Below are 24952 nucleotides of genomic sequence, written 5' to 3'. Positions count from 1 at the left end.
TTTCGAGCACCTACTATGTGCCAGGCGGCATATCAGGGGATACAGACGATGGAGGAGACAGACTCATCCCTGTCATAACTTTGGAACATCCTAGAGGCCAAGCTTTGGGTGCAGCAGGCAAGGCACCGATAAGATTCAGAGGGTAAGAGAGGTTCCCCATCCTTAAGCTGCTTTTATCCACTCTGGGGCCTCAAGATATCTAGTCACCTAAGGATGGTGCAGAGAGCTCTGTGACTACACCTCTGCTTGCCTTGGCCTTAGCAGCAGGAGCACATCTGCACCGTTTGGCAGGGGGGAGGCCATCTGGCCTACCCTCAAAGCCCGTGCTTTGCTAATGCCTAAAGTGGCTAACAGCCCCCAGGAGTAGCGTGAAGCAGACAGCCCTGCTGAAGGGCTGCGCTCCCATCTCCTGACAGGTACCTGCATCACCTTCCCGTCCTTGCCCCGGTACAGCGTGTAGAGCTGGTAGGCTCTGAACTCATGGGGTGGGGGCGGGGATGAACACCGATGCCTGGTCCTCTTTTTAGGGTGATTGTGAGCGTGCAAGTTCTTCTGGTGTCCAGGCTGTTGGTCTGCTGGTGGGGTGGGGTCAGAAAATGCTGACACCTGTCGGGGAGGAAGAGACGACGCCCCTGAGCCCTGTGACAACTGCAAGAGTGACACCAGCCAACGGCTCCCATCTCACCCACTTTTGGGCAAAGAATCCCACCTTGCTTTGCCTCACAGTGTTCCACTCCAAGCAACGTATGTCAAAAGAAATATACCAGCATGCTAACCTTTCGTCTGATGTTAGCTAGATTTAATTTCTGTGCTCAGGCTGCAAACCAGCAAGCCAAGCAAGGCGGCTTTTTAGCTGCTGGGCATGATGATATCGATATACCAGTGCCCTCCACCACCCTACCTCCCAGCCACCCTCTCGGCTGCTTTCTTGTGCCTCCTGACCTTGGGCCTTGACTTTCTCCTCCTGTCATCCTTTGCTTTGGGCTCTGGGGAGGCTGACAGATAATCTTCTCTGGTCTCCTCTTTTCTGAGCACAGCCTGCTCACTGCTGGGGGTGTCTCCTGCTGAGACACTGCCCTACAAAGAAAAAAAGCCCAGAAGCCTGTTCTACTTAATCCTTCAGCCTTTTTCACTAATAGGGTGAAATTCTATTTGCAAGACTTCACCTAGTAAGGGGCCCGTGGGAATCTTTGCCAACGACATAAATTCAGACATGGAACACTGCTTGGTGGTCTTAACTAAACAGATGATGCTTTTCCTGGTTGGTTGAATATTTGGCTTTCATTTTATTTATTAGGTCACAAGCTAAATATATCTTTGGGTCTAATTCTATATTCTAGAACACTTGGAACCTGCCACACACAAAACACCTCAGCATTAGAGACTGTTGGTCTTTTGCATTTCACCAAAACATAACTGACTCATTCTTTGAACTTGGCCCCCCCCCAATTAGAAGAGTTAAGAACTCTCTAAAATGAAAAAAATATCATATTTCTGGGTCCTTGTAAGAACTTTTACAACTTTTATGTACAATTCACACATATAAGCTTAATCATAATCACAATGCCTTAATCCTAGAAATTGATTAATTTTGACAAAGCAGATAGAAGAGCAAGTAATTGGTGATGCATTTTATGTGCCAAAAGTTCTCTATATCCTAGTCATCTTTCTCCTGAGAAAGCTGATAGGCTCAGTTCATTCCAGGGCTACCATGTACAGTTGTGCAAGCTGTTCACTGCACAAGGGCACTTAGCTGGTGGGGTAACTGAGGCAAGAGAAAAGCTGAAATCAATTCAGGCTCTATTTACCATGTGTGTCCTGTGCCAGGCTGGTCTACCCAGGGGTCATCTTTTTTAATTCGCAAAAGGGAGCCATGTGGGCTACCATAGCTTTGTCTATTTCCTAAATGGAAAGAGAGGAAACAACCTATGCCAGTGGGTCTCAAACTTGAGTCCACATCAGGATCACCTGGAGGGCTCCTTCAAACACAGATTGCTGGGCCCCACCCCAGAGTTTCTGATCCAGTAGGTCTGAGGTGAGGCCCAAGAATCTGCATTTCTAACAAGGTTCCAGGTGACACACCGAATACCACACTTTGAGAACCATGGCTCTACGCAAGAAAGGGCAGGTGTCAGAGAGACAGTGCTGCCCACACGGCAGGGACAAAGGCCACAGCCACCTGGGGCTAGCAGATACGCCCCACAGGGTGCTCATGGGGAACGGGCGACACCCACACAGGCAGACGGTCTGAAACCTCGGAGGAGAGGAGGACATGGAGCCGAAGGGACAAGACTGGCAACACTTTGAGGAACCGTGGCGGGAAGGAGGGGCCGAGGAGGGCACGGCAGCGGCCGCCCGGCGCAGCCGAAGCGGGGAGCTAGCCTCCCACCCTCCGCAGGCGGGCAGAGGTGGGCGCGGGCGGGAGGACTGCCCCCACCTTGCTCTGTGCCACCTCATCTCTCGGCACAGACTGGGCTCTCCTCTCTTCCTTGAGCCTCTCTCTCTTTTTCCTCAGGCTTCGCCCACGACTGAAGCGCAAGACCTGAGGGAGGCAAATGGCATCGTTACAAACCACTGGTGCGCGGCATCAGCGTGCGAGAACGCTCCTCAGACCTGCGGGCACTTCCAGCCCAGCGGGAGCGACCAAGCATTCACATCAACCACCTCAGGGCCACCTGCAGTGCCTCCTAGGTCTTGTGCTACACACTCCGGGGACCCAGACATGGGTAGGACATTGTCCCTGACCTCAAGCAGCTCGAAGTCTATGATGATAATAACAACAAGCATTAATGTGCGGAGCCAGGACTACCAAGGTACAGGCTGTGCTCCAGGGAGCACCATTCACATAAACCAGGCCAGGATGGTGACCCCTGGAGTTCGGCAATGTGGCAGCCCTGTGCCAAGCACAGTCTCACTCTCCATCTTGGTACACAGGACCTGAACTAGCCCATCAGATTTTCTCTTGGCCAAACTGTGTCCAAGTCATATTCAATTTGAGTCAAACATTATTCAGGTGTATCTGCGAGTCACGGTACCAAGCGTGGGGCAGGAATCTCTTCCCCCAAAGCAAACAGTTAGTCTGCCCCTTACAGGGCAGACCAGCAGAGTGGATACAGACAGGAAATGCTTGTGGGGTCAGACAGATGCGGGTTTGAACCCAACAGCAGCGGTGGTAGGGTCTTCAGGCAAGTGATTTGACCTCTGTGTGTTCAATATTCTCAAATGCAGAAACGGGGAGTTGTTGGGATTAACCAAGAAAAAGCAGGTGGCTGGCACACAGAGGAACAAGTCACTGGCAGGCGTCTCCCTTCCTGCCTTCGGGTTGCTCAACTGGGAGAGGATGGAGAACTACAGAGTACAGATCTTTGAGCTGGTGGAAACCTTCAGCCGATGGCCCGTAACATTTAAGAGTATAAAGAAGTTGTCAGGCCAAAAAGTCCGAGAACCACTGCCCTAAACCACTTCTAAAGCTACACTCAGACTCACCAGAAGTCAAGCACGATGAAAGGAAGTTACCACTACCCGCCGCTCACCTGGTTACGGACCCTCAGGACAGAACACAGTACCAGAATCAGCCTGAAAGTCACTTTCAGAGCATTTGTGAAATAAATCAATGAAAAATGACAAGTGACACTCAGAGGTCACCCAAGACCAAAATAATCATCAGCAAAATTCCCTCCATTCACTGTGTCATTAGCCAGTGAAAGAACTGTGCATGGCTGACGGCCTTTCTCAGCAAACCGCATCATCTACCAAGTGGAACACCATTAATCTCTTCCAGTCCACAGAAAGCTGGAACAGTGACCTTGAGGGCTCCAAAAGAAGTGTCCTCTTAGTACTGCTGTGGCCCATTAAAACCCATGTCCAACTAAGGGCCTAAGGCAAGGGGCTGTCTCTTTTCAGACAAACAGTAAGGCTATTCCTGTAACCACAGACCATCAGAACAATATGTATAACATTTTATGCATATCCTAAACTTCCTTGTTTTTGTTGAGAATAAGGTTTAGTATGTACAATTATGTGTAATACAAACTTTCATAACATCTCATCCAACTTATTTACTACTCAATATAAGCATCGTTTTTTTTAACGGAAACTACAAGGGGAGAGCTGCACAGGAAATGGTCCACAGTAAAGCTTTTTCCCTGTAAGTGAAGATCCTTGGGCTCTGGAAGACAAATGACGGATGGATTAAAGACACAGCAGTCTTTACGTGCCCGGGGGACTCTCCAGCCCCACAAGACTTGATGCTGTCTGTATGGCTGGGGACGGGGCTGCCTGTCATTAAACTGCCCCATGCTAAAATGCCAGGTAAATGTGATGAATTGTGACGTGTATATAACACCCTGTACTTTTTGATCCATGAGAGAGCAGCATTTTTCTATCGCGATTCATGGATGTGATTCTGCTGATAGTTCTTTACAAATAGCTGGAGAGGTGGAACCTTCCAGCCCTAGCAGCTTCTCCTACATGACTCCCTCCTGTCAGCAGGTCTGTGGACTTTCGGAGACCACTGCGTAGGACCAGCTCTGTGCTCAAGAGGGTGATCAATTTTGCAAAAGATAAAAATATTAACCATTTCCAGAAACCACAAGTTATACTAGGCATGTTTTTAAAACCCAAATAAAATAATGGCCGTGCAAGACTCTGGGCTCGGCTGGTGGGGGGCTGTGAGACAGCAAGGTGGGGCTGGAAATCTTCCTTCGACTCTCTGAGACCTTGTCGTCGTCTTGCAACAGTAGCCAGAATAAGACAGAAAACCAATCAGTGTTTGCTGTAATGTGATACAGAATAGCTCCAATCTGGAAATAACCTAAATGTCCAACATTAAGGAAATGGTTTAATAAAATACTGATGGCAACAAAAAAGAATATTATGCTTCCATTATAATGAATAATTATGAAGGCTGCAGAACACTGTCCTATTATGGTTAGGATACAAGGAAGAATGCAAAATAGTATATACAGAGTGAGTACAATTATATAAAAATTATGTTTGTGGAAGGTAATATGAAGAAACAAAAACAGCTATTTCACGGTGCTAGAATTATGGATAGCTTATAAATTATTATTAAATTTATTATTACTTAGATAATGTCAACCTCAACTCAAATGGTATCAGCCACCGTTTTTTAAAATTGAATGATGGTCAAAATACCGTTATTCAATAAGAAAGAAAAGTAGACTGTGCTTATCTGGCTCTGGTGGACATTGACTGCTTTGTCTGCCCAGAATGGCCCCCTCCCTCCTACCTTTCTCTGGGAAATGCCCTTCTCATCTGAAAGCCCCTGTCCCACTGGCTCAGAAGTGGTCATTTGCCCCAAGCTCTTCAGTCGTGGTCCTCTCTTGCAATGCTTTAAACTGGAACCTCTTCCCTGGCTCAGTAGCTGGGAAGCCATGACCCAGGAAGCTGGTTGTGACAATGACCCAGCCCCAGGAAGACGACGATGCCCTCACATGAACAGCTGTACTCAAAGCTTTGGTTCCATCTCCCTGGAGGCCCACGTGGACTCCCGTGTTCTCCACTGCCTGGTTAAATTCCCTATTTAAGTCAGTTTGATCTGGCTTCAGTAGACTGCAACCAGGGGAGTCCCAACAACTTTGTAGCCCCACGTAATCGATACAACGCAAAGTGCAGAAAATCCTACCTGGGGAGCTTTAGTGAGGAGAAGAGCGACCTCTGGGTTATTGTGGTAGCGGGCAGTCTCCAGCGGAGTCTGGCCTGCCTGGGAAAGGCACAGGGAGGGCAGGTGAGAAAGGGCCAGAAACCCGGCACACGACAGCCTCGCGGGCATGGCGCCCGCCAGGAGTGGGCAATTCTGCACTCAGTCACCCCGGCACCTACACGTGCTCAGCAAAATACAGCCACGTATGCGACGTGGCCCTGCTTGTCACCCTCACCCGCTCCAGTGAGGGAGCCAAGTCACACTCAGGGCACGATGATGAAAATACACAGCACCAGAGGGCACGTGCGGGCCGAGTTAAGTGCTTCAGAGGCAAGGCCTGGGGCACGGCCAAGGAAAGCCTCCTGCAAGAGAGCAGGGAAGGGAACACTCAGACAGGATCGAGGTAGGACATTTCAGTGGAGGGAACAAAGGACCAGGAAATCCAGCCCAGTGAGGACTCTTCCCTGGAGAACAGTGGGGAAGACGCCTGCAGACACAGGTCAGGGCCTGGCCAGAGTCTCAGGAGCCGGGCTGTGAGAAACAGTTATGAAGCTATGGCCACAGCATACGTTCCACGGAGATTAAGCCAAAAAACAACAGTGGATAACAGTGGATCCAAAGGAAGGGGAAGGGATTCAAGGCATCACGGAAGAGGCGACTGTGCCCCACCCCAGCCCTGTACGGGTTCCAGAGCTACGAGAAGGCAGGAGGAGGAAGGGGGAACCAGAGGCAGGAGCCAAGGAAGGCCCGGGGTTTTTGTCAGCTGCAGCAGCCACGGACACCCTAGACGTGCCACACAGCTGTCCCACCCCAGGCCCCTCTGAGCCTTTCAGGAAGGCAGAGACCATGCGGCAGCCTCAAGGAAGAACGGGGTCCTGGGCTGGTGCCTGCTGTAGGATCTGGGGGATGCAGGGGGAGAGGGAAAGCGGGGAAAGGGAGGAAAGGGGGGCAACAAGGTGATTTGGAAGAGGAAGGAGTGAGAGTTTTGAGGCTGACTAATCTGATGGCCATGTGGCCATTTTCCTGAGGGCCACACGCACTTACAGGCCTGGAACTCACTTTAGGTAACACCCACTTATCGGTTTCTGTGGACACCTCTGAGCGTCCTTTACAAGACTGTGCTCACAGCAGCCAGGAGTCTAAGGGTGGGCCCTCAGGGCTTGTCAACTCCTGGGGCTGCTCAGGGCAGGGGTCCCCTCAGGTCCTCTCGGAGAGCCCCCGGGGCTCAGTGGAGGGAGCTCCCTGCTCTTCCAGAGAGCAGCTGGGCCCTTTGGAGTCTGCAGGGGTTTGGGTGGTAACAACACACCCCATTCTGGAAAGGGTGGGAATGGCTTTAGAAACCACCATTGCCACTCAACTTACATTATTAACAATGGTCCCATCTGCTCCAGCTTCCAGTAAGATTTTAGCCACCTTCTTGTGATTTAGGGCAGCAGCAATATGAAGTGCTGTGTCTCCAGCCTGAAATTAATCAGAAGAAAGCCTGCTAAACCCCATCTGCTCATGGCCTCCAGCCCTCCAGCTTTTCATCCCCTGGCCTAGGGGTGGCCCTTCAAAGTCAAACTAAGATTTGCCTTAGACTGACCTGGGGCCCTTTGTTGAAGTCTTAGGTGGTTCTATAGAAAAAGATCTTGGAACTAAATGACCTAGGCACCAATATCACATTCCTTTCTGAGTGGAGATACCAGAAATCACACAATAGGACTAAGTAATGCTTAGGGGCAAAGTAATGCTAGGCTGGGGTTGCTGAGAATGGTGGGACCTGAAGCCTCGCAGAGGCAGGAGGACGGGCAGGAAGCCTGGGCAGCCCCGTCATTCTGGAGCTACTGAGCTGTTCCTTTGCCCAGGGAGGTCGGAGGTCAGAGAACTCCTTGGTGTCTGGTGCTGGACTGAACAGAAGCAGCTGTGAAGATGGCAACTTCTGCACACTGGAGGGGGAGCAGCCCCACCGTCAGCCGCCACAGGTGGAGCTGCAGGGGCCATTAAAACCCAATCCATAGGCTGGCTCAGGGACAAGACACCAAGAATCAGTGTTCACTGAAGACTGTTTTCTACCTCTTGCCATACAGCCTATAAACAAGCTTTCGTATTTTCTTTATACAAAAAAGACATTTTCACATAATCAACTATGAAAGGAGGATACGGACAAGTACAGCTGTGGGCCAATTCCAGACGCAAATGCTGTCATTTCCCAAACAGAAAGATACAAGTAAACCAGACAAATACAAGAGAAGTGAAACAATTCATTCTCTCCCCTGTCAGGTGATCAGAAAAAGTGGCCCGATACTATTTTTCCTGGGCAGCATGAAAATTTAGCCATCTCTGTAAGGAGGAGGAGAACGTTTATTTCATTTCTGAGGCACTTAGCTGTGTGCGTTGGGGGGAAGCTCTCCAGCACTGGTTCCCAATCTTGGCTGCATAGTGAAGTCAGCTGGGAGCTTTATAAATTACTGACCCCGGCCACTGTCCAGTGGGACGTGTGCCCACTCCTATCCCCTCTGGAGTGCACTATTGTTAAAAAAAAAATAATAAAATAAATAAATAAAAAGTACTATCGCTGGGTCCCACCCCCAGATATTCTGATTTTACTGATCTGCCATGTGGGGTGGGGCATGGTGGTTTTTAAAAGCTCCCAGGAGATTGTAACATGCTGGCAAGGTTGAGAAGCATGGTTGGTGGGCTGTGCAGGGGTAACCTGATGAACTGGAATCCCCTGGGAAGGCTGTAGAATAACAGACTTGGCTGTTTCATTAGGTCAGTGGTCCTCAATCCCGGCTGCACACTAAGATAGAGTTGTTTTTTTAAATGGCTGGCCCTCACCCCCAAAGGCTCTGGCGCTTTTAAACTGGAGCAGGATCCAGGAGTGGTATTTTTAATTCCATGTGCAGCCAGGTCAGAGACCACCGTATATTTTATCCGAATCATGATCTGATTTTTTTCAAAAATTTCAGATTTATGCACCCCGACTCAGAATAGCCAAACGATGTACCACTTAGACATCAATATATCCCAAGACAATCTATTTTTTTAAATCCAAATGACTACGGAAAAGCATGCACGTGTCCATGGAAGACTGTAATAATCACCGCTTTATTTCAAAACCCCATTACATGGCACAGCTACAGATCGTGTACCTAATTTTACAGAAATGAGACTCTGCTGGCTCAAATAAAAGTAAGTGGCAGTGCAAGGAGCAGAACTCAGGGAGTCGTGAGCTCCTAATTCCCTTGCTTCTTTACCAAGCCACACTCTTCCTTGCGGGTTTCCTTTTTAAAATCATATTAAAAACAAAACCCGCCCGAGGATCTCCACAAAATGTTCAACGTGCAAATGTGGTGATATGCACGGGAATGATAAGGGTGCTTTCTCTAGGAGGCCAGATAAACCGGGGCCACTGGAGCTCAGTGGGATACCCATGCAAAGACCAGCGCTGGCGGAGTCCCAGAGGGGTCAGAGGGCAGCACTTCCCAGCAGCCTCTGCTCCCGTTTGCGCTCACACACCTGTCAGGTGGCCCTGTGGGAGGGTGCTGGCGGCCATGAGGAGGATACATGCACTGACCTGGTTCTTTTCATGGACAGAACAGAAAGCACTGAGGAGCAGCCTAATGATGGACAAGTGATTATAGCGCGCAGCCACGTGCAAACAGGTGTCGCCTGCCTGCGGACAGAAATCAAACTCTAAGCACAGTCTGAACAGTTACAAAACAGAAAAATAAAAACAAAGTATCATTTCAAAGCTGGCAGACAATCATATAGTCTTTAGGGGATGTTGATCTGAATTATAAGCATCTCTTTTAACATTGACATTCCACTCCCAGACTTGCAGTCCTTTGCTACTGCGGGCGGCTCTGCTTGTTTTCTGCCTGCGCAGAACCACCACGTGGCCAAACAGACTCTTCTGCTTTCATGGTTATGAAACTAGATGTCTGGTCCCCTCGGACCTTCAGAAAGGGTAAGGGGGGCAGATCTGCTTACCCAGCACCCTATAAGGCTCCACTGGCCCTGGCCTCCCCTACAACCCGAAGGGCCTGGAGTAATGTGAACTAAGGCCAACAGCACTGCTTTGGAAATGAGCCTCTCTCCCCACAGATCCACTGTGGCTGAGAGGACAGGCAGCAGGCCAAGTTGTCAAATTTTAAGAGCACATGTGTCTCTCAAAATTCAAAAGCATCCCATTTCGGTAGGACTCCAAAATCCCATAGAAAGCAAAGTAGCCTGGGAAGCTGATGAGGAAATAATCATGGGAGCAAAAAAGGGCATTCAGAGAAAGTCAGGGCCAGCACCTTCCATAGCAGGCACGGAGGGAATTCTGCTCCCAGAGACACAACAAAACTGGAGACAGAAAGTGGTGATGTCCCTCAGTGTCCTCTTGAAGTTTTCATTCTAGCTCTGTCTACAGAATGGCAACGATTCAGCTCCACTTTCTCCCCTGGATTAAGAAGGAGCCAAGCTTAAAGCTGAGGTTTAGAACATTCTAGAATAGTCTTAGATGAGCCTGTCCTCAAACAGGGAGACTCCCAGCTGAAGCCACTTTTGAGAGAAGCCCCAGATTTTCTTGCCAAAGTGGCTAAGGCATGGGATTTACAGAGGACATACAGATTGCTGGGGAGGAAGGAGGGATACTCCTGCCACCCTTCGGGTCAGCTCGTGCCAAGGATGCCTCAGCCGTCAATAGGGCCCGCCCTCTGCAGACACTGGGCGGGGGCCTCGCAGGACCGCCCCTGTAAACGGCATCGCCCCATTTTTGCTGATAATAATAATACAACACTCTACATGGGTAGAGACTTTCTTAGAACATTTAACAGGCTTCCTAGACTGCCACTGGCCAGACACACACAGTTAAGAAATGATAAAATGAACCAAAGTTGAGGAGCGAAGGGAAAAGGATGGGAGAAAAACAGTATTTCCAAGTCTTTTGATTTCTCTTCTCATGCACCTAAATGACCCCTTAGGAAATTAGCAAAAAATGAATACTTTAGAGATAGTCCTCAAATACTTTTTATATTTTAAATTCTATAATAGATGTTAATACTCAAATATGCTGTGGGGGTTATCTGGAGTGATGAGAAAGAGAGGGAGAGGGGGAGATGGAGAAGAGGGGGACAGGGGAACACGGGGACAGGGAAGCCAGTTTTGTTCACCCACATTATTTTTGAGGTCGGCACGGGACCCGCCCAGCAGGAGGACGCGCGTGCTCTGGGAGTGGCTGTTCTGGCAGGCCAGGTGCAAAGCTGTGTTTCCCGCCTTGGAAATAGGCAGAGAGAAGGGAGGACATGTTAGTAACCCGCTTCTGCACAAACCTATACACCCTGCAGAAGGGCAATACTTACTCAGGAGGAAAAAAGTCAACGCTCACGGTCTCTGCCTCCTGATCAGCGGTCCCAGCAGGGGTGCTTCAGAGGCAAGAACATTTAATTTGGAATCCAAACAGGCAGAAGAGTCCTGCATATCATAAAACTTTGGTTCCAAGTCCTGGCTCTGCCACTTACTAGTTGAAAGCCACCGGGCAAGGCCCTTCAAATGCTCAGCTTTGAATTCCTTACCTGTGCAATGGAGGATTATTTCGAATCCATTCTTGTATGTTTCTTGAAACATCAAAATGTGAACTATAGGGAGGAGGGGTAGGGGCAAAGACCTACCTAATGGGTACAATGAAGACTATTTGTGTGACGGACACACCTATAGTCGTGACTCAAGCATTACAAAATGATCCGTGTAACCGAACACATTTGTACCCCCTTAATATTTTGAAATTAAAAAAATTGAACCATGAACAAGGTGCCCCACTTAGCAGGCAACACAGTTGCACCTGTCACTTAGCATACGGATTGAGACCCTTTTGCTTTTTGGCCTCTACCTTCAACATGCCACGTCACGGCGACAACCAAGGGTCAGAATAACGTCCACAGCAATCTTGCAGGAAAAATGCATGATGTGAACAGAATTTTTGAGTCTATGAGAGTAGGGCCCGCAAGGCCACTGATAAACCCTAGAAAAGTAACAAGAAAAGGGGGCAGCATGACAGGAGATCTCGCGTTGTCCGAGAGCCTGCAAGCACTGAGGTCACACGCACAGCTCAGTGTGTTCCGCAGAGCTCGACGCTGCTGGGCCTGCAGCTGCCAGGGCTCAGAGCCGCTCCCGCTCTCCCCTCCCCTAGTTCCCTCCCACCGCCGCCTCTCACAGCACTGGCTGCAGACACTCCAGGGTGTTAGGTTCTCCATCTTTCAATAAGAGAAATGACGTGTTTTGTTTTCTTAATGGAGGAAGACCGCATGTGGCCAGCTCACTTACCTCTTCTCATAACCTTAGCTCTAACTGGCCTGGGCGGATCTTTTTCCTACTGTTACCTCCAGGACTGTGGAGGATTGTAAGCCTGAGGGTTTAGTGAGCTCACTGGTTCTCACCCGTTGGCTGCACCTTAGAATCGCCTGGGGGCTGTTAAGAAACATCAGTCACAGCTGCAGCCCTTCTAGGGCCCTGCATTCACTTGGTCTTGGGGGTGGGGGTCTGGGCTGTCCCAGTTTTAACACTGAAAGTCCTACATTCCCGAAAACCCCTCAGCCCGGGGCAAACCGGGACAGGCAGTCACTCTAGGCCTGGTCTTCAGGGTTTTTCTTAAGTGTGATTCTTTTTCTTTCTTTTCTTTTTTGTGTTTTTGCTTAAAGTCTTCCAGGAGAGTGCGACGTGCAGCCAGGTGGAGAGCCACTGCTAGCTTAGTTCCCAACAAGAGATCTGCCCACGTTTCAAACACTCTGTTCCCAAGTGGTCTCCAAGTTGTCGGCTTCGTGGCAGTCATTATATATGTCCTGAATAAATGAGTGAAATAAAAGAAAGCTGGTGGTCCTAGAAGGATACCAAAGATGATTTTGCCAGTAAGAAAACATCAGTTATGTAGAAGAGCATTTGGATCAAGAAAGTGGAAGACCACAAGTTTGGATAAACATATTGTGGTAGATCCATATAAGGGAATACTACTCAGCGATAAAAAGGAGCGAACTATTCATATATGCAACACAAACCGATCTTAAAAACATTATGTTAAGTAAAAGAAGTCAGACACAAAAGACTACATACTGTATGATTCCATTTACATCTGCAGTCCCCAACCTCTGGGCTGTGGACCGGTACCAGTCCGTGGACTCTTAGGAATGGGGTCGCATCATGGTCTGAGCTCCACCTCCCCATCCCCACCCCTCCATCGTGGAAAAACTGTCTTCCATAAAACCAGTCCCTGGTGCCAAAAAGGTTGGAGACCACTGATTTACATGGCATTTTTGAGAAGGCAAAATAGATTTGTGGTTGCCTGTGCTGGGAGATGGTGACTAAAGAACTTTTTGGGGTGATGGAAACATTCTGTATCTGGTGGTGATGGTTACACAACTGTATACATTTGTCAAAATTCATAGAATATGATTCCATACGTAAGAAAGATGAACTTTATGCATGTAAATTATACTCAAAATCTAACATTAAAAAAGGTGACCTAGGGTAGATGAATGCAGCAGGCATTTTTTCCCTATTCTGAATAGGGATCCACGTTTCCCAGACAGGAGCAGCTACATTTGCTGAATAAGAAGGATCTTTCTAAAGGCTTCCCTAGAGGCTGTGGCTGGTGCAGGACGTAGAAGTCTCTCTTCTGAGATGGCACGAGTTACCTGACCTGCCCTTCCCAAGGCTTATCCACAATATTTTGGGGCCCTCCATGGGACAGGAGGCAGGATGGTGGAACTGACAGAGCTGGGCCAGTTTATGGCCCTAATTGTGTCACACGTGAATCCTGTCTTAGTCAAGTATTCTACTGGCTCCCACCTTAAACTCACTTATCCATTCATTGGGACCATTTATTTCTCAGAGTTGGTATAAAAAGAAAATGTAATTACACACCAACTCAGGTTCCAGACCATGTAGCACTTTGAAGAAATGGAGCAGTCGCCAGCCCGCCAAGCGGTGAGCCGCGCACTACTGCAATATCACGACGCATAGCTTGCTTTTTTCCCCCAAGCTTTGGCCCATGAGGGAACCATAAGAAACAACCCATAAATGACAGCACAAAGCTGCGTGCAGCGCCGAGAGAGCTGCAGAAACAACATGATGTTCCTTTAGGGAGCGAGAGGCCCTGGGGGCCTGGGTTGGGGTCCATGGGCAGAAAGGAGGAATACGCTACCCCTGAGAGCGTGGGCACGAGGAGATGGTGAGCCCCACTCTGAGAGTGACAGAGGCGCATGCTGAGAAAGGGGCAGGGAAGAGCTCTGGTGTGGGCTGGGAGAGGCCTCCAGACGACGTCAGGCAGGGGGGCTTTACTGGAAAGTTCCTGAGCAGAGGAAGAGCAGGATAGAGAAGGGACTAGACTCCAGCCAGTCAGTCTACGTTGAGGCTTTTGAAATAACCCAGGGACACTTAAGAATGAGCATGAAAAGAGAGGGACAGGGTCATACTTGAAGGAAACATCCTAAGAAGTGATGAGGGACTGGAGAGGGGAGACGGCAGGAAGAGAAGGAAAAGAAACATTATTACTCTTTTCCTGTCTCCATGAGCACAGGGATGGCTTCACCATACTCTTCAATGAGCCAGTGGAAAAGCAGTGAGAGCCAGGAGATTTCACAGGGGGTCAAAGCCACCGACATGGGTCCTCTTGCTCCCCATGCAGATTACGTTCACTGAGGAGGTTCAAGCTTTCATTTCTATTTTCTGCAGCGTGCAAGCTCCAGAGAAGTCACTTCATGATGGAGCATATTTCTAATAGATTGTTTAATATTACATCTTTTGCCTGACATTGCTATTGAAGATCTTGTGCGTAGGTGTTGTAAGCTAGAGATGCCATTGTTTCAGATCCGACTTGGACACAAAATTGTACACACTGTGCGCGCGCGCGAGTGTGTGTGTGTGTGTGTGTGTGTGTGTGTTAGGGAGGCTACTACGGCTGCCTCCTAGAGTCCCATTCTAGCATGGCTGATTCGCTACCCCACCACTACCAGATGAAGCCACCCCTGCACCCCCTGATGCCAACTGCACAGGTGCAATGTGGGGAAACCCTCTGCATTGTGGGAAACCCTCGGGTCCAGCCCATCCCTTGCTACAGACCCAGCCTGGCCATCCAAGGACAGAAAAGAGCCCTTCCGTAGTCCCTTCCTACCTCTACTGCAAACATCCCACAGGTACTGACAATGCTTTGTTATTTTTAACATAAAATATGCCTCTTCTCCTAACTGTAAAAGAAATAATCTATTCGTTTGGAAAATTTGGGAACGGTGCAAAACTAATAAAAACAAAATAAAAATAAATCATAGCCTCGATCCCCAGAGATAACCACTGTTACCATTCTGGTGCTATCCTTCCATGCTTACATTTTTTATAATAATATATACATTTATATTAGGCATTGGGACATGTAGTATATATGATTTTATATCCCTTTGTCATGTTCTTTAACAAATCAAGAGCATTATCTTCAAAATTATGCTTTTAATATTAATTATATACTATTATATGAATGAATGAACAATTTTAAATCCCCCTCCCCACATTTTTTTAATGTTATAACTACTGCTATCATGAACATCCTTATGGGTAAATTTTTACAAACATGTTTTATTGCTTTTTTAGAAGAGTCCAAGAAGGATAGTTATTGGGCAAAAAGATAGGACCATTTTTAAGGCTCTTGATTTGTTTTGCCAAGTTGCCTCCCAAAGGTGGTTGTTCCTGTCACACTTCTCCCAGCAGTATCAGAGAGTGAGCCCACTTCCCCGCACTCTTGCTAATATTGGGTTTTAGCATTTTAGTGGGCAATTTTTCAGATAAAAAAAAGGAGAGAAAAAGTTCTAAAAGTTATTGATATTAGAAAGACCCTCAGCATGAATGGATTAATAAAATGTGGCATATGTATACCATGGAGTACTACTCAGCTATAAGAAAGAATGGTGGCCGGGCGCGGTGGCTCACGTCTGTAATCCTAGCACTCTGGGAGGCCAAGGCAGGTGGATCACTTGAGGTCAGGAGTTCGAGACCAGCCTGAGCAAGAGTGAGACCCCTGTCTCTACTAAAAATAGAAAGAAATTATGTGGACAACTAAAAACATACATAGAAAAAATTAGCCAGGCATGGTGGTACATGCTTGTAGTCCCAGCTACTCGGGAGGCTGAGGCAGTAGGATTGCTTAAGTCCAGGAGTCTGAGGTTGCTGTGAGCTAGGCTGACACCATGGCACTCTAGCCAGGGCAACAGAGCGAGACTGTCTCAAAAAAAAAAAAAAAAAAAAAAGTTCTTTTGCTATTTAAAAAAATCCACTCCCTAGTGCTGTACTTTTTCAGTAGTGTCAAAACGATGGGGACGGTAATCTGATGTGGGTTCCCAGCAGCAGTCAGGGTGGCCTCTCACACCAGTGGGGTTTTAGTGCTATTGGTAGGCTCGTTCCTGACCTAGAACGTCCATCTGCTTCTAGCCTTCTCTGCAAATCAAACTTCTGGGTAGAATCGACCTTGCCAGCTTCCACGTGACCCTCTGTGCTCTCCCTCTGCTCACGGAGAGGCGGCTCCCACAGGGAGGGAAACCCACAGCCGTCCTCACCTGCGAACGAGGCGTTCTAGTGCCTGCCGGGCCTCACCTTGTTCCTGGCAAGCACGTTGGCTCCCGCTTTAACAAGCAGCTTGACTGACTGGCTGAAACCGTGCCAGGATGCTTCATGCAGGGCCGTATTCCCGTCCTAAGGGACACAGGAGGGAGAAGCACATTACCCCAGGCCTAATTCTTCTCGTTGTAATCAGTAACTGAGCATCACAGGGGATTTTTACGGTACACCCCAGGGCCTTTCTCAAGCAGGGTTCCTCATCTGGACCACGGAGCGCAGAAAATGATTTGAGTGGTCATTTCCCCATTCTCCCAGGAATGGTACATAAAAAGATTCATTCTAGATGCATAAAAGAAAAATGAATTCATGATGTCCAATGGATGCCTTAGGCATTAGGGCTAAGTCTCTCTGGGAACCCCAGGTGAGGAAGACTCCAAGGCCCACCCGCATTTCTGTGAGCTCCTGTTTACAGTAAGCGACATCAGGACAGCATGCTGTCTGTTCCTTCCCACCCCCACCCCTCAGGGTCTGCGCTGCTCCTGGCACCAGAGAAACCCTGCCATGACCGGGCAAAGGAAGAAGGCAGCCTCACAAGTTCCAAGGGCACGATAGCTAGCTCTCCCCTGACTTTTTTCATCAAAATTTAATCTCATCCAGCTTAATCCAAAAGGCTCAGGGCCTCAAACAACTAATGAGCAGGCACTGAGGAAACAATGATTTGGAAGTAAGATAAACAAATGTCCTCAAAGTGTAGCTCTTTAATAAAGACCAATTAACAAATACAGCTCATATTTGCTCAACTTATTATTTTTTAAAAAGAAATATTAAATGCAATGAATTGAGTGGGGTGGGGCAGAGGGGGAGGAGCATGGCGAGGGGAGGTAGAGCCCCCCCCCACCCCCGGCCGTCCCGCTGTTCCAGGCCAGGGTTCTGGGAGGTCAGTCAGCTGGGGCCAGTGTAGGTGCATTCTGCAAGCGCACCCAGGCTCTGGCTTCGGCTTTTACTCAACCACACCTGTACTTCTGGAAAGAGCTTGAAATATGCACAGAAGAGACAAGGCCTAATGCTGCTGACACCCTCAAGGGAAAGTCGAGGGTCCCAAAGGTCAGGGGGCCGGGCGGTGCTGGCAATGGTATCAGCTATGTGTGGCCCGGGCAGAGAGACCCACGGCAGCAGCAGGAAGCAACAGGGAAGGGGGGACTGACCAGAAGAGGGCGTGAGGTGCGGGGAGGTTCTGGGTGTGGAGAATATGCTGTTTCTTGCCCTGGGTCCTCACACAGGTGTGTTCAGCCAATGACACTCATCGAGCTGCAAGCTTATGATTTTGCACTTTTCAGTATGCATATTATACTTTAATGAAAAGTTGTTTTAAAAATATAAGCAGAGGCTGAATTGCACTTAAACCAAAAAGAAAACAGAAGGTCTGAGGACACATCCCTTCTCCACCCGCATCCAGGCTCCATAGGTCCTTATTTCTAGCGGTTTTTTCTTTATCATTTAGATTTATGTGGTTGTTATTGGTGCCAAAGAACAGGGGAAAGAATTTTTTTTAAAAATATAATTGTCTGGGATACCAGATACTCTTTCAAAGGAAACTTAATATCATCATGTTAAGTCACGAGTGGTAAGACGTAGAAAAGATCACATATTGAGCACTCAAAAGCTTTTGGAGCAGGGTCCTCCAGCTCCTCCCGGCCGGCTGCATCCCTCGCCTTGGGCAGTGAGCAAGCTGAGCGCCCCACTTCACCTTGTCCTGTCTGTCCAGGGCACAGCCCTCCTGGATGAGCGCCGCGATGATCTCCGTGTTCCCCACCACCGTGGCTCGGTGCAAGGCAGTCTGGTCTCCCTACAAAGTGGCACAAAGGCAGAAATAGTGATCAGCCCAAGGACCCCTCTCGTCCCCATGTGGAGTAGGAGGGTATCCGCAGCAGGGCCTGGTGACCACAGGCAAGGCGGGCTTTGTGGTCTTGTTAGTAGACAATGCACACCAGCAAAGCAATCTTGTTCACAAACCTACGTGGCCCTCAGCCACAGAGCTGATCTCTGAATGATCTCACGCCTTCTCCTGCCACCCCAGGGGATGTGACTGTCACAGGTATGAAGAGCAGGTCTGAGGGCCAGACTGCAAGTGCTATGCAATTAAACCAGTAATGCCTGGAATCTTTACTACATACGGAGGCCCTGAGTTCCTGGCTTGTAGAGTCACTACCCAGCTATGTCACTTAGTAGCACTCATGATTTGATGACAGGCATGTAACTTGTTCATTGACTTGTGCTACCCAAGAGCAATGTAAGGTTTTGCTCTTTCGTCAGAGGACTGAGAGCCCGCAGCCCATCACTGCTTATTTCTAAGAAGCCTCTTCTGGTATTTCATGACAACATCCTCACTGATTTACGCTGCATTCTGACCCCTTCTCTCTGTGATCAGATTTCCCAGGACTAGTGACCGTTTTCTCCTTTAGGCGCCAAAGGGAACTTGACTCTTTTCCTAACTGCAGTTGAGAGGAGGACGAAACACTCCCAGAGGTAAGAGGGTCAAGACTGTAACAAGAGAGTGCTCTGAAGTCTCTGAGCACATTTGATCTGACACGGACTCGGCAAGTTGAGGCAAATCAAGTTGAGCCCGTGGTCCAGGCTGGGAAGGGGAGATCGTGAGGAGTGGGGACATTTTCTGGTGGAGAGGAACGAGCACAGGCAAGGGGTTCAGGAGGCCTGGGGTAGGCACTGCTTTAGGAGGGACCTGTCACCTGGCTGGGTCTCAGGTTCCTCACCTGTGAAAGAAGGGGCTGAGGGTCCCCAGGATCCCTCCCTCCCTCCCTTCTTAGAGTCCATGGTTTGGTTGGTAGGAGTTTTGCATAAGTGAAGTTTCCTGGTAGAACCCCAGGGGGACACTCCAGGGCATCCCTGATCCTTAGCCCAAGAGAGGAAAGGGAAACCACAGAAGACAGAAAACACGTTGTTTAAAGAGGGATGCACTGCTACCTTAGCACAACCTTAATGACACGCTGCTTCTACTTACTAACCCCCCTGGGATCTATAACAAACAACAATGCACATTAAAATCATTTAATCTGAAAAAAAGTTCTGAAGATGGATGGTGGTGATGGTTGCCCAGCAATGTGAATGTACCTAATGCTACTGAACCCACTTAAATATGATTAAGATGGTAAATTTCATGTATGTTTTATCACACACACACAAAAACAATCCTAATTAAAACTCAAATTTACTTTCTTAAAACTAAAGAAGTCTCCCTTTAAAAATCCACAAGCGGCTGGGAGTAGTGGCTCACACCTGTAATCCTAGCAATTTGGGAGGTCAAGGTGGGAGGATCACTCGAGGCCAAAAGTTTGAGACCAGCCTGAGCAACGGAGCAAGACCCCACCTCTATAAAAAATTTTTTAAAAAATTAGCCGGGGCCGGGCGCGGTGGCTCACGCCTGTAATCCTAGCACTCTGGGAGGCCGAGGCGGGTGGATCGCTCAAGGTCAGGAGTTCGAGACCAGCCTGAGCAATGAGCGAGACCTCATCTCTACTAAAAATAGAAAGAAATTATCTGGCCAACTAAAATATATATATAAAAAAAAAAAATTAGCCGGGCATGGTGGCGCATGCCTGTAGTCCCAGCTACTCGGGAGGCTGAGGCAGTAGGATCGCTTAAGCCCAGGCGTTTGAGGTTGCTGTGAGCTAGGCTGACGCCACGGCACTCACTCTAGCCTGGGCAACAAAGCGACACTCTGTCTCAAAAAAAAAAAAAAAAAAAAAAATTAGCCGGGCGTGGTGCATGCCTGTAGTCCTAGCTACTCAGGAGGCTGAGCCCAGGAGTTTAAAGATGCAGTGAGCTGATTATGCCACTGCACTTGAGCCTGGGCAACAGAGCAAGACTTTGTCTCAAAAATAAATAAATAGATAAATTTTTAAAAAATACAAAAGTAGATTTTTTTCTCCCTTATACTTTTTAAAATTTTCCAACCTTTCATATTTAACACATATAACTTTTAGCATCAGGAAAAACCTCTACTTATTAAAAGTCTGAACAGTGACGACATACTAGAAATGGAACTGTCATGACTCAATCTTTTCTCACTGCTCATTTGCAGAGTTTCAGGGATTTCTGCAGTGACAGGGTCGGGCCATGCAGCCCCATTGCATCCACTGCCCTCAGCACTGCCACCACCAACCCTCCCTTCAGAATCTCAAACTATTCTTCCCATTGTAAATTAGCCTCTTACTGGTTTTCTTCCCATCCATCTTTCCCAACCCCTTATTCAAAGAGGACCCTTGTTAAGGCCAAAAGAAGAACAGGGCCACCGGGTCAGTGGCCGCAGGAGGTGGGCTGAGCACTATGTTCGCCACTTCAGCCCTCTCAGGAAGCAGTTCCGGATGAGGTACCCTTGATACCCAAGCAAGCAATCATATGAGAGACTCCCCAAGTCTTAACTTTTTAACACTTTCATAAGACTTCCAAGACATCCCATTTCCCTACTAAATGGTGATGATTTTCCAAAAATGGGCCTCAAGTGCACTTTATTATTACTGACCCGCTGAGAAAGACGGCACTCCCTTCTCAGCAAGCACCGTGGGATCGCAGCCCACTCTTTCAGGGTAGTACTAGCTTGGTCAGATTTCTAATTAATATTTAATATTCGCACAAACTGCCGGTGCTCTAACTGGCATTCTTTGGACCCATCAGAACCATCTTTTTATATAACAAAACTTACCATTCTTTGTGTGCTGTTTATAAAGTGTGAGCCCCAAGCCGTTAGCCCTGAGCACACTCTTGCTGTACAAATGATCGCACGAAGGGCCTTCGCTGGTTAGGGCACAGTCTAACCTAAGCCTTGGTCTAGGTCAAATGTTTTATCGAGTTTCACAAGCTGCCCACTAAATCATGATTGAGGCAGCTTTGGAGCCAGCATGGCACCATAATTTATTATTTGCTTTCACCATCAATCTACTATATTTGCTTCTCTCAAGATACTTTCCTTTAGCGAAACTTTAGCTCAAGGCAAGCAGCTAAATCTAACTTTCAGTTCAGACCTCAGGAGAAAATTTCCGGATGGATTATCAAGACTCAAAGGGAACTAATGACTTTTGTGAGGTTGCAGTAAGAACATAAATTGTGCTAAGCTGCTGGCACAGGTGTCTCCTGCATGTCCCTCCCTCTGGGGGGACCTCTGGCCACACTGCCCACCTTTGGGCCACCACTCCCCCTCCAACTGTGCTCCCCGCAGCCAGAGACCTCATTCTGGGCCTGGGTCCCGGACTCCTCATGGGATAAACCCTGCTGTCAGGCCGAATGCAGCCTTTCCCCACCAGAGCAGCCATCCTTTGCCGGACCATGAGCTTTGCTTACTTATGCCAGCTGGAAGGGCCCTGGAGCACTGAGCAATACGCTTTCTCTGGCTTTTAAAAACCTGCCAGCCACCTAAGTTACCAAGGCAAGAACTGAAGGCTCTGAGACACAAAACACATCAACAAAGGGCTGCCTCAGGTTATCATCTGAGAAGTAATCTTCCCTGGAACACAACACAAACAATTTAACACCTTGAGACCCTCAGCTGAAATAGGGTCCAGTTACCTGTGAATTGACTCTTCCTATAAAACTTACTGTTGAAACATTTCCTTTTTGAAATATGACACAGAAAAGAACAAGATATGTCCTCAATATATACTAACAGACCCAAGTAGTAACTTTAACATAAGCCTTACAATGTGATCTAAATCAACCATGAAATTCTGAGTTTGTTGCTTTTTTTTTTTTTTTTTTTGAGACAGAGTCTCACTCTGTCACCCAGGCTAGAATGCTGTGGTGTCATCGTAGCTCACAGCAACCTCAAACTCCTGGGCTCAAGTGATCCTCCTGCCTCAGCCTCCCGAGTAGCTGGGACTACAGATGCGAGCCACTACGCCTGGCTAATATTTCTATATTTAGTAGAGACGGGGTCTTGCTCTTCCTCAGGCTGGTCTCAAACTCCTGAGCTCAAGCGATCCTCCTTCCTCGGCCTCCTAGAGTGCTAGGATTACAGGTGTGAGGCCACCACACTAGGCTGAAGTTCTGAAATTTTGAAAAGAAAATACTGGGAAATGTGGAGCTCTGTCAACAGCATTTACTCAATATTTATTCAGTGAATATTTATTGTGCCCCTACTATGTACCAAGTGTCATGACATCTAATTCCCTCTTTATATTGATTAGACTAGCACAGGATAACTAGCTAATTCACGGGTAGCATGGTTGGGCCAGAATTCAAATGGTCAAGGCTGTTTGTACTCAATCCAAGCTGCTTCCAACCCGTGAAGCCAATTGACCTGAAGACGGGCCTCTGTGGGGCAGAAGCTGCCTCTCTATGGCGTCATCACGCTAAGTGCTTAGCACAGTGCCTTAGCCACTCCAGGCACCCAAGAAGTATCTGTTGAATGATTAACTACAAAGAAGAAGGAAAAATGCTGTAGCTGGAAACTTGAAGAGCCACCAACCTTGCAATTTGGCGCTCTGATTTAGAACATGCTGACCCATTTGCAAAAGTACATGAACTGCCAGTTCTCAGTGTTTCTGATACATCAGTGTTTCTCACGTTGGGATTTTAAGAGCTTGGGTACCTCTGAAGTCTAAATCTTAGTTTGGAAATACTGTCATTTTTCTTTCCTACATGGTGAAAAAGAGTGAGCATAGTGTTGGCAGATTCCAAGGCCAAGCTTGTGGAAGAAACCCCCGTCATGCAAGGGTGAGTGTGCCCTCTTCAGGAGGAATCACCCCCCGGTGGCACAGGCAGACATGCTGTAAGGAAGCTCAAGACAGGGTAGGTGTGCAAAGCAAGTTGCTGACCTCTTTTTCTCTCTCTGATCTTCTAGGGTCCTTCCTATGCTTTCTTCTGTGTTTTTTCTTATTTTTTTCTTCCTTCATGTCTTTTACTGTGGACACAACGTCCTGGACTATGTCTGAGGTGGGGGCTGTGTGATTGCTCATGAACCAATCAGAGACGGCATCAGCGCTCCAATGAGAGTTGACAGGATTGGCAGGAAGCGAGAGAGAATTTGCTCCTGGAGTAGCATATTCTAAAGAACTGGTTTCCACAGGTTGAAATTCATAATAATCCCACTCCAGGCCACTGGAGGTCATTCTTCAACTAATTCTCAGTCCTTACCATGCCATAAAGATCAGTATCTGTAGAATATGAAGTTAGGAGTAAATTCTTCACAACATTAACATTCTCCATTTCTACCCACCATCCAAGAGAGGTTCCTTCTGGAATGATGTTTTTCCAATACTTAATCTCCCAGCTTCTTTGAAGAGCACACATAAAGAGTTTCCTTCCTGAAATTCTTGCATGTATTCCAAGCTGATCATCAGCAGGCATGGCAAATACGCAGAAGCCAGGCCCGGACCATACACGGGCAAATGCAGAACCAGTGACAGTCAGTTCTACCTTTTCTATTCCCAACTGTTTTTACACTTCTTTTGTTTTGTTTTAATTTATCTGGGAGAAGCAATGTATGTGTTGTCTGTCCAGGGCAAGGAAAAGATGCAAGAAAATAAATAATTCCAATAAATAAAAGTGTTCCTGTCTAAAAGTAGAGTTGGCTTTCCTTCTGCCAACACGTCTCATCTTGGCTACCTTGTGAGAACTCCTGCCTGTTTTACTTCCTGCCTTGCCTAACGTAAACAGCAGCAGTTCTAGGAAAGTAGCGTGGCTTTTGCTGCATGAGAACACAATGATACTCAGGACCTGAGGCAGGGGTGTTGGGTTGGAATGGGTTAGCATGCCTGACACGGTGGCCTTGCCACCGTGGCAAGCAAGGGTTTCAATTACTCCAAGAGAAGAACGGGTGCATCCCAAAGTGTTTGCACCAGCAACTCAATGTCCTGCCTTTTCTGTAGTCAGAATCTCTTCTCTCTCCTTGTATTTTTGCTCCTGTCATCTGAGGCTATGATACAGTGAGGAAAGTTGTGATGGCTACAGTGCAGAAAAATAAAATATTATGACCCAAAGTAGAAATCAACAGCTTAAAGCTAAATCAGCATCTTTTGAAAATAACATCTTAGATGACCCAACAGGTTCCAGATAACCAGAGATTTATGATAGACACTGGATGGCCTTCTGCACATGCATAAAACAATGTCATATTTAGTTGGTTTTTTTTGCAAATGCTGTCCTTCTTACTTCTAAATGTGTTTGCCAAGTTTTAGGACATTACACAGAAACCCAAAGAAAACTGGAAGCACTTTAGCAAACTATACCCCAAAGTATATCTGAAAGTCTGAAATTCTGAATAGCATTCTATATATACAGTTATTAAAGTTGAATCTGGAAGAGGTTAGGGTAAGTGCAAACTCTCCAAGATTCTGAGTTCCTCACATAAGTTCTTATTTCTTAGAGTCTTACATCACACTAATTAGAAGTTGAGACCATTTCTGAAAATAGTTTCCAATCACATTATCATAGGACCTTTTCCTAAGAACTCATTGGAGGACAATTTATATGATCCCTTTTTAGAGAATTCACCTTTTGCAAAGACCCAATAGGGCAACTCAATGTACTATGTGGGCCCACGCCAGCCACTGCTAACAGACACAGAATTGGCCATTGACCCCAGAGGAGCCAATCAGAGTCCCTCTCTGGATAATTTGAATGGACAGGGCTGAGTCGGTTGGTAGCCATCTTTCAATAACAGTACAGTGCCAGAGTAAGCTCCTTCTGGAGGCTTCCTTTTTCTTGGATTCA

The 24952-nt window shown here is 47.6% G+C and overlaps 1 protein-coding gene across 4 annotated transcripts in view; it reads right to left on the bottom strand.

Moving 5' to 3' along the window:
- ANKRD6 (ankyrin repeat domain 6) overlaps positions 1 to 24952 on the bottom strand; it is a 60773-nt gene that overhangs the window by 6977 nt on the left and 28844 nt on the right. For 2 of the 4 annotated variants that reach the window (XM_069488211.1, XM_069488212.1), the window contains exons 3-11: positions 17976 to 18074; positions 16265 to 16363; positions 10811 to 10909; positions 9225 to 9323; positions 7028 to 7126; positions 5648 to 5725; positions 2438 to 2542; positions 943 to 1077; positions 421 to 606 (exon numbers count right to left, since the gene is read on the bottom strand). In XM_069488211.1, the coding sequence (XP_069344312.1) occupies positions 421 to 606; positions 943 to 1077; positions 2438 to 2542; positions 5648 to 5725; positions 7028 to 7126; positions 9225 to 9323; positions 10811 to 10909; positions 16265 to 16363; positions 17976 to 18074 (999 nt within the window). The remainder of the gene's footprint in view (positions 1 to 420; positions 607 to 942; positions 1078 to 2437; positions 2543 to 5647; positions 5726 to 7027; positions 7127 to 9224; positions 9324 to 10810; positions 10910 to 16264; positions 16364 to 17975; positions 18075 to 24952) is intronic. The other 2 variants (XM_069488213.1, XM_069488214.1) reach the window with 2 other exon arrangements.

The sequence above is a fragment of the Eulemur rufifrons genome, chromosome 15, assembly GCF_041146395.1.
Source record: "Eulemur rufifrons isolate Redbay chromosome 15, OSU_ERuf_1, whole genome shotgun sequence".
Taxonomy (NCBI): domain Eukaryota; kingdom Metazoa; phylum Chordata; class Mammalia; order Primates; family Lemuridae; genus Eulemur; species Eulemur rufifrons.
This window is presented reverse-complemented; position numbering and strand designations above follow the sequence as displayed.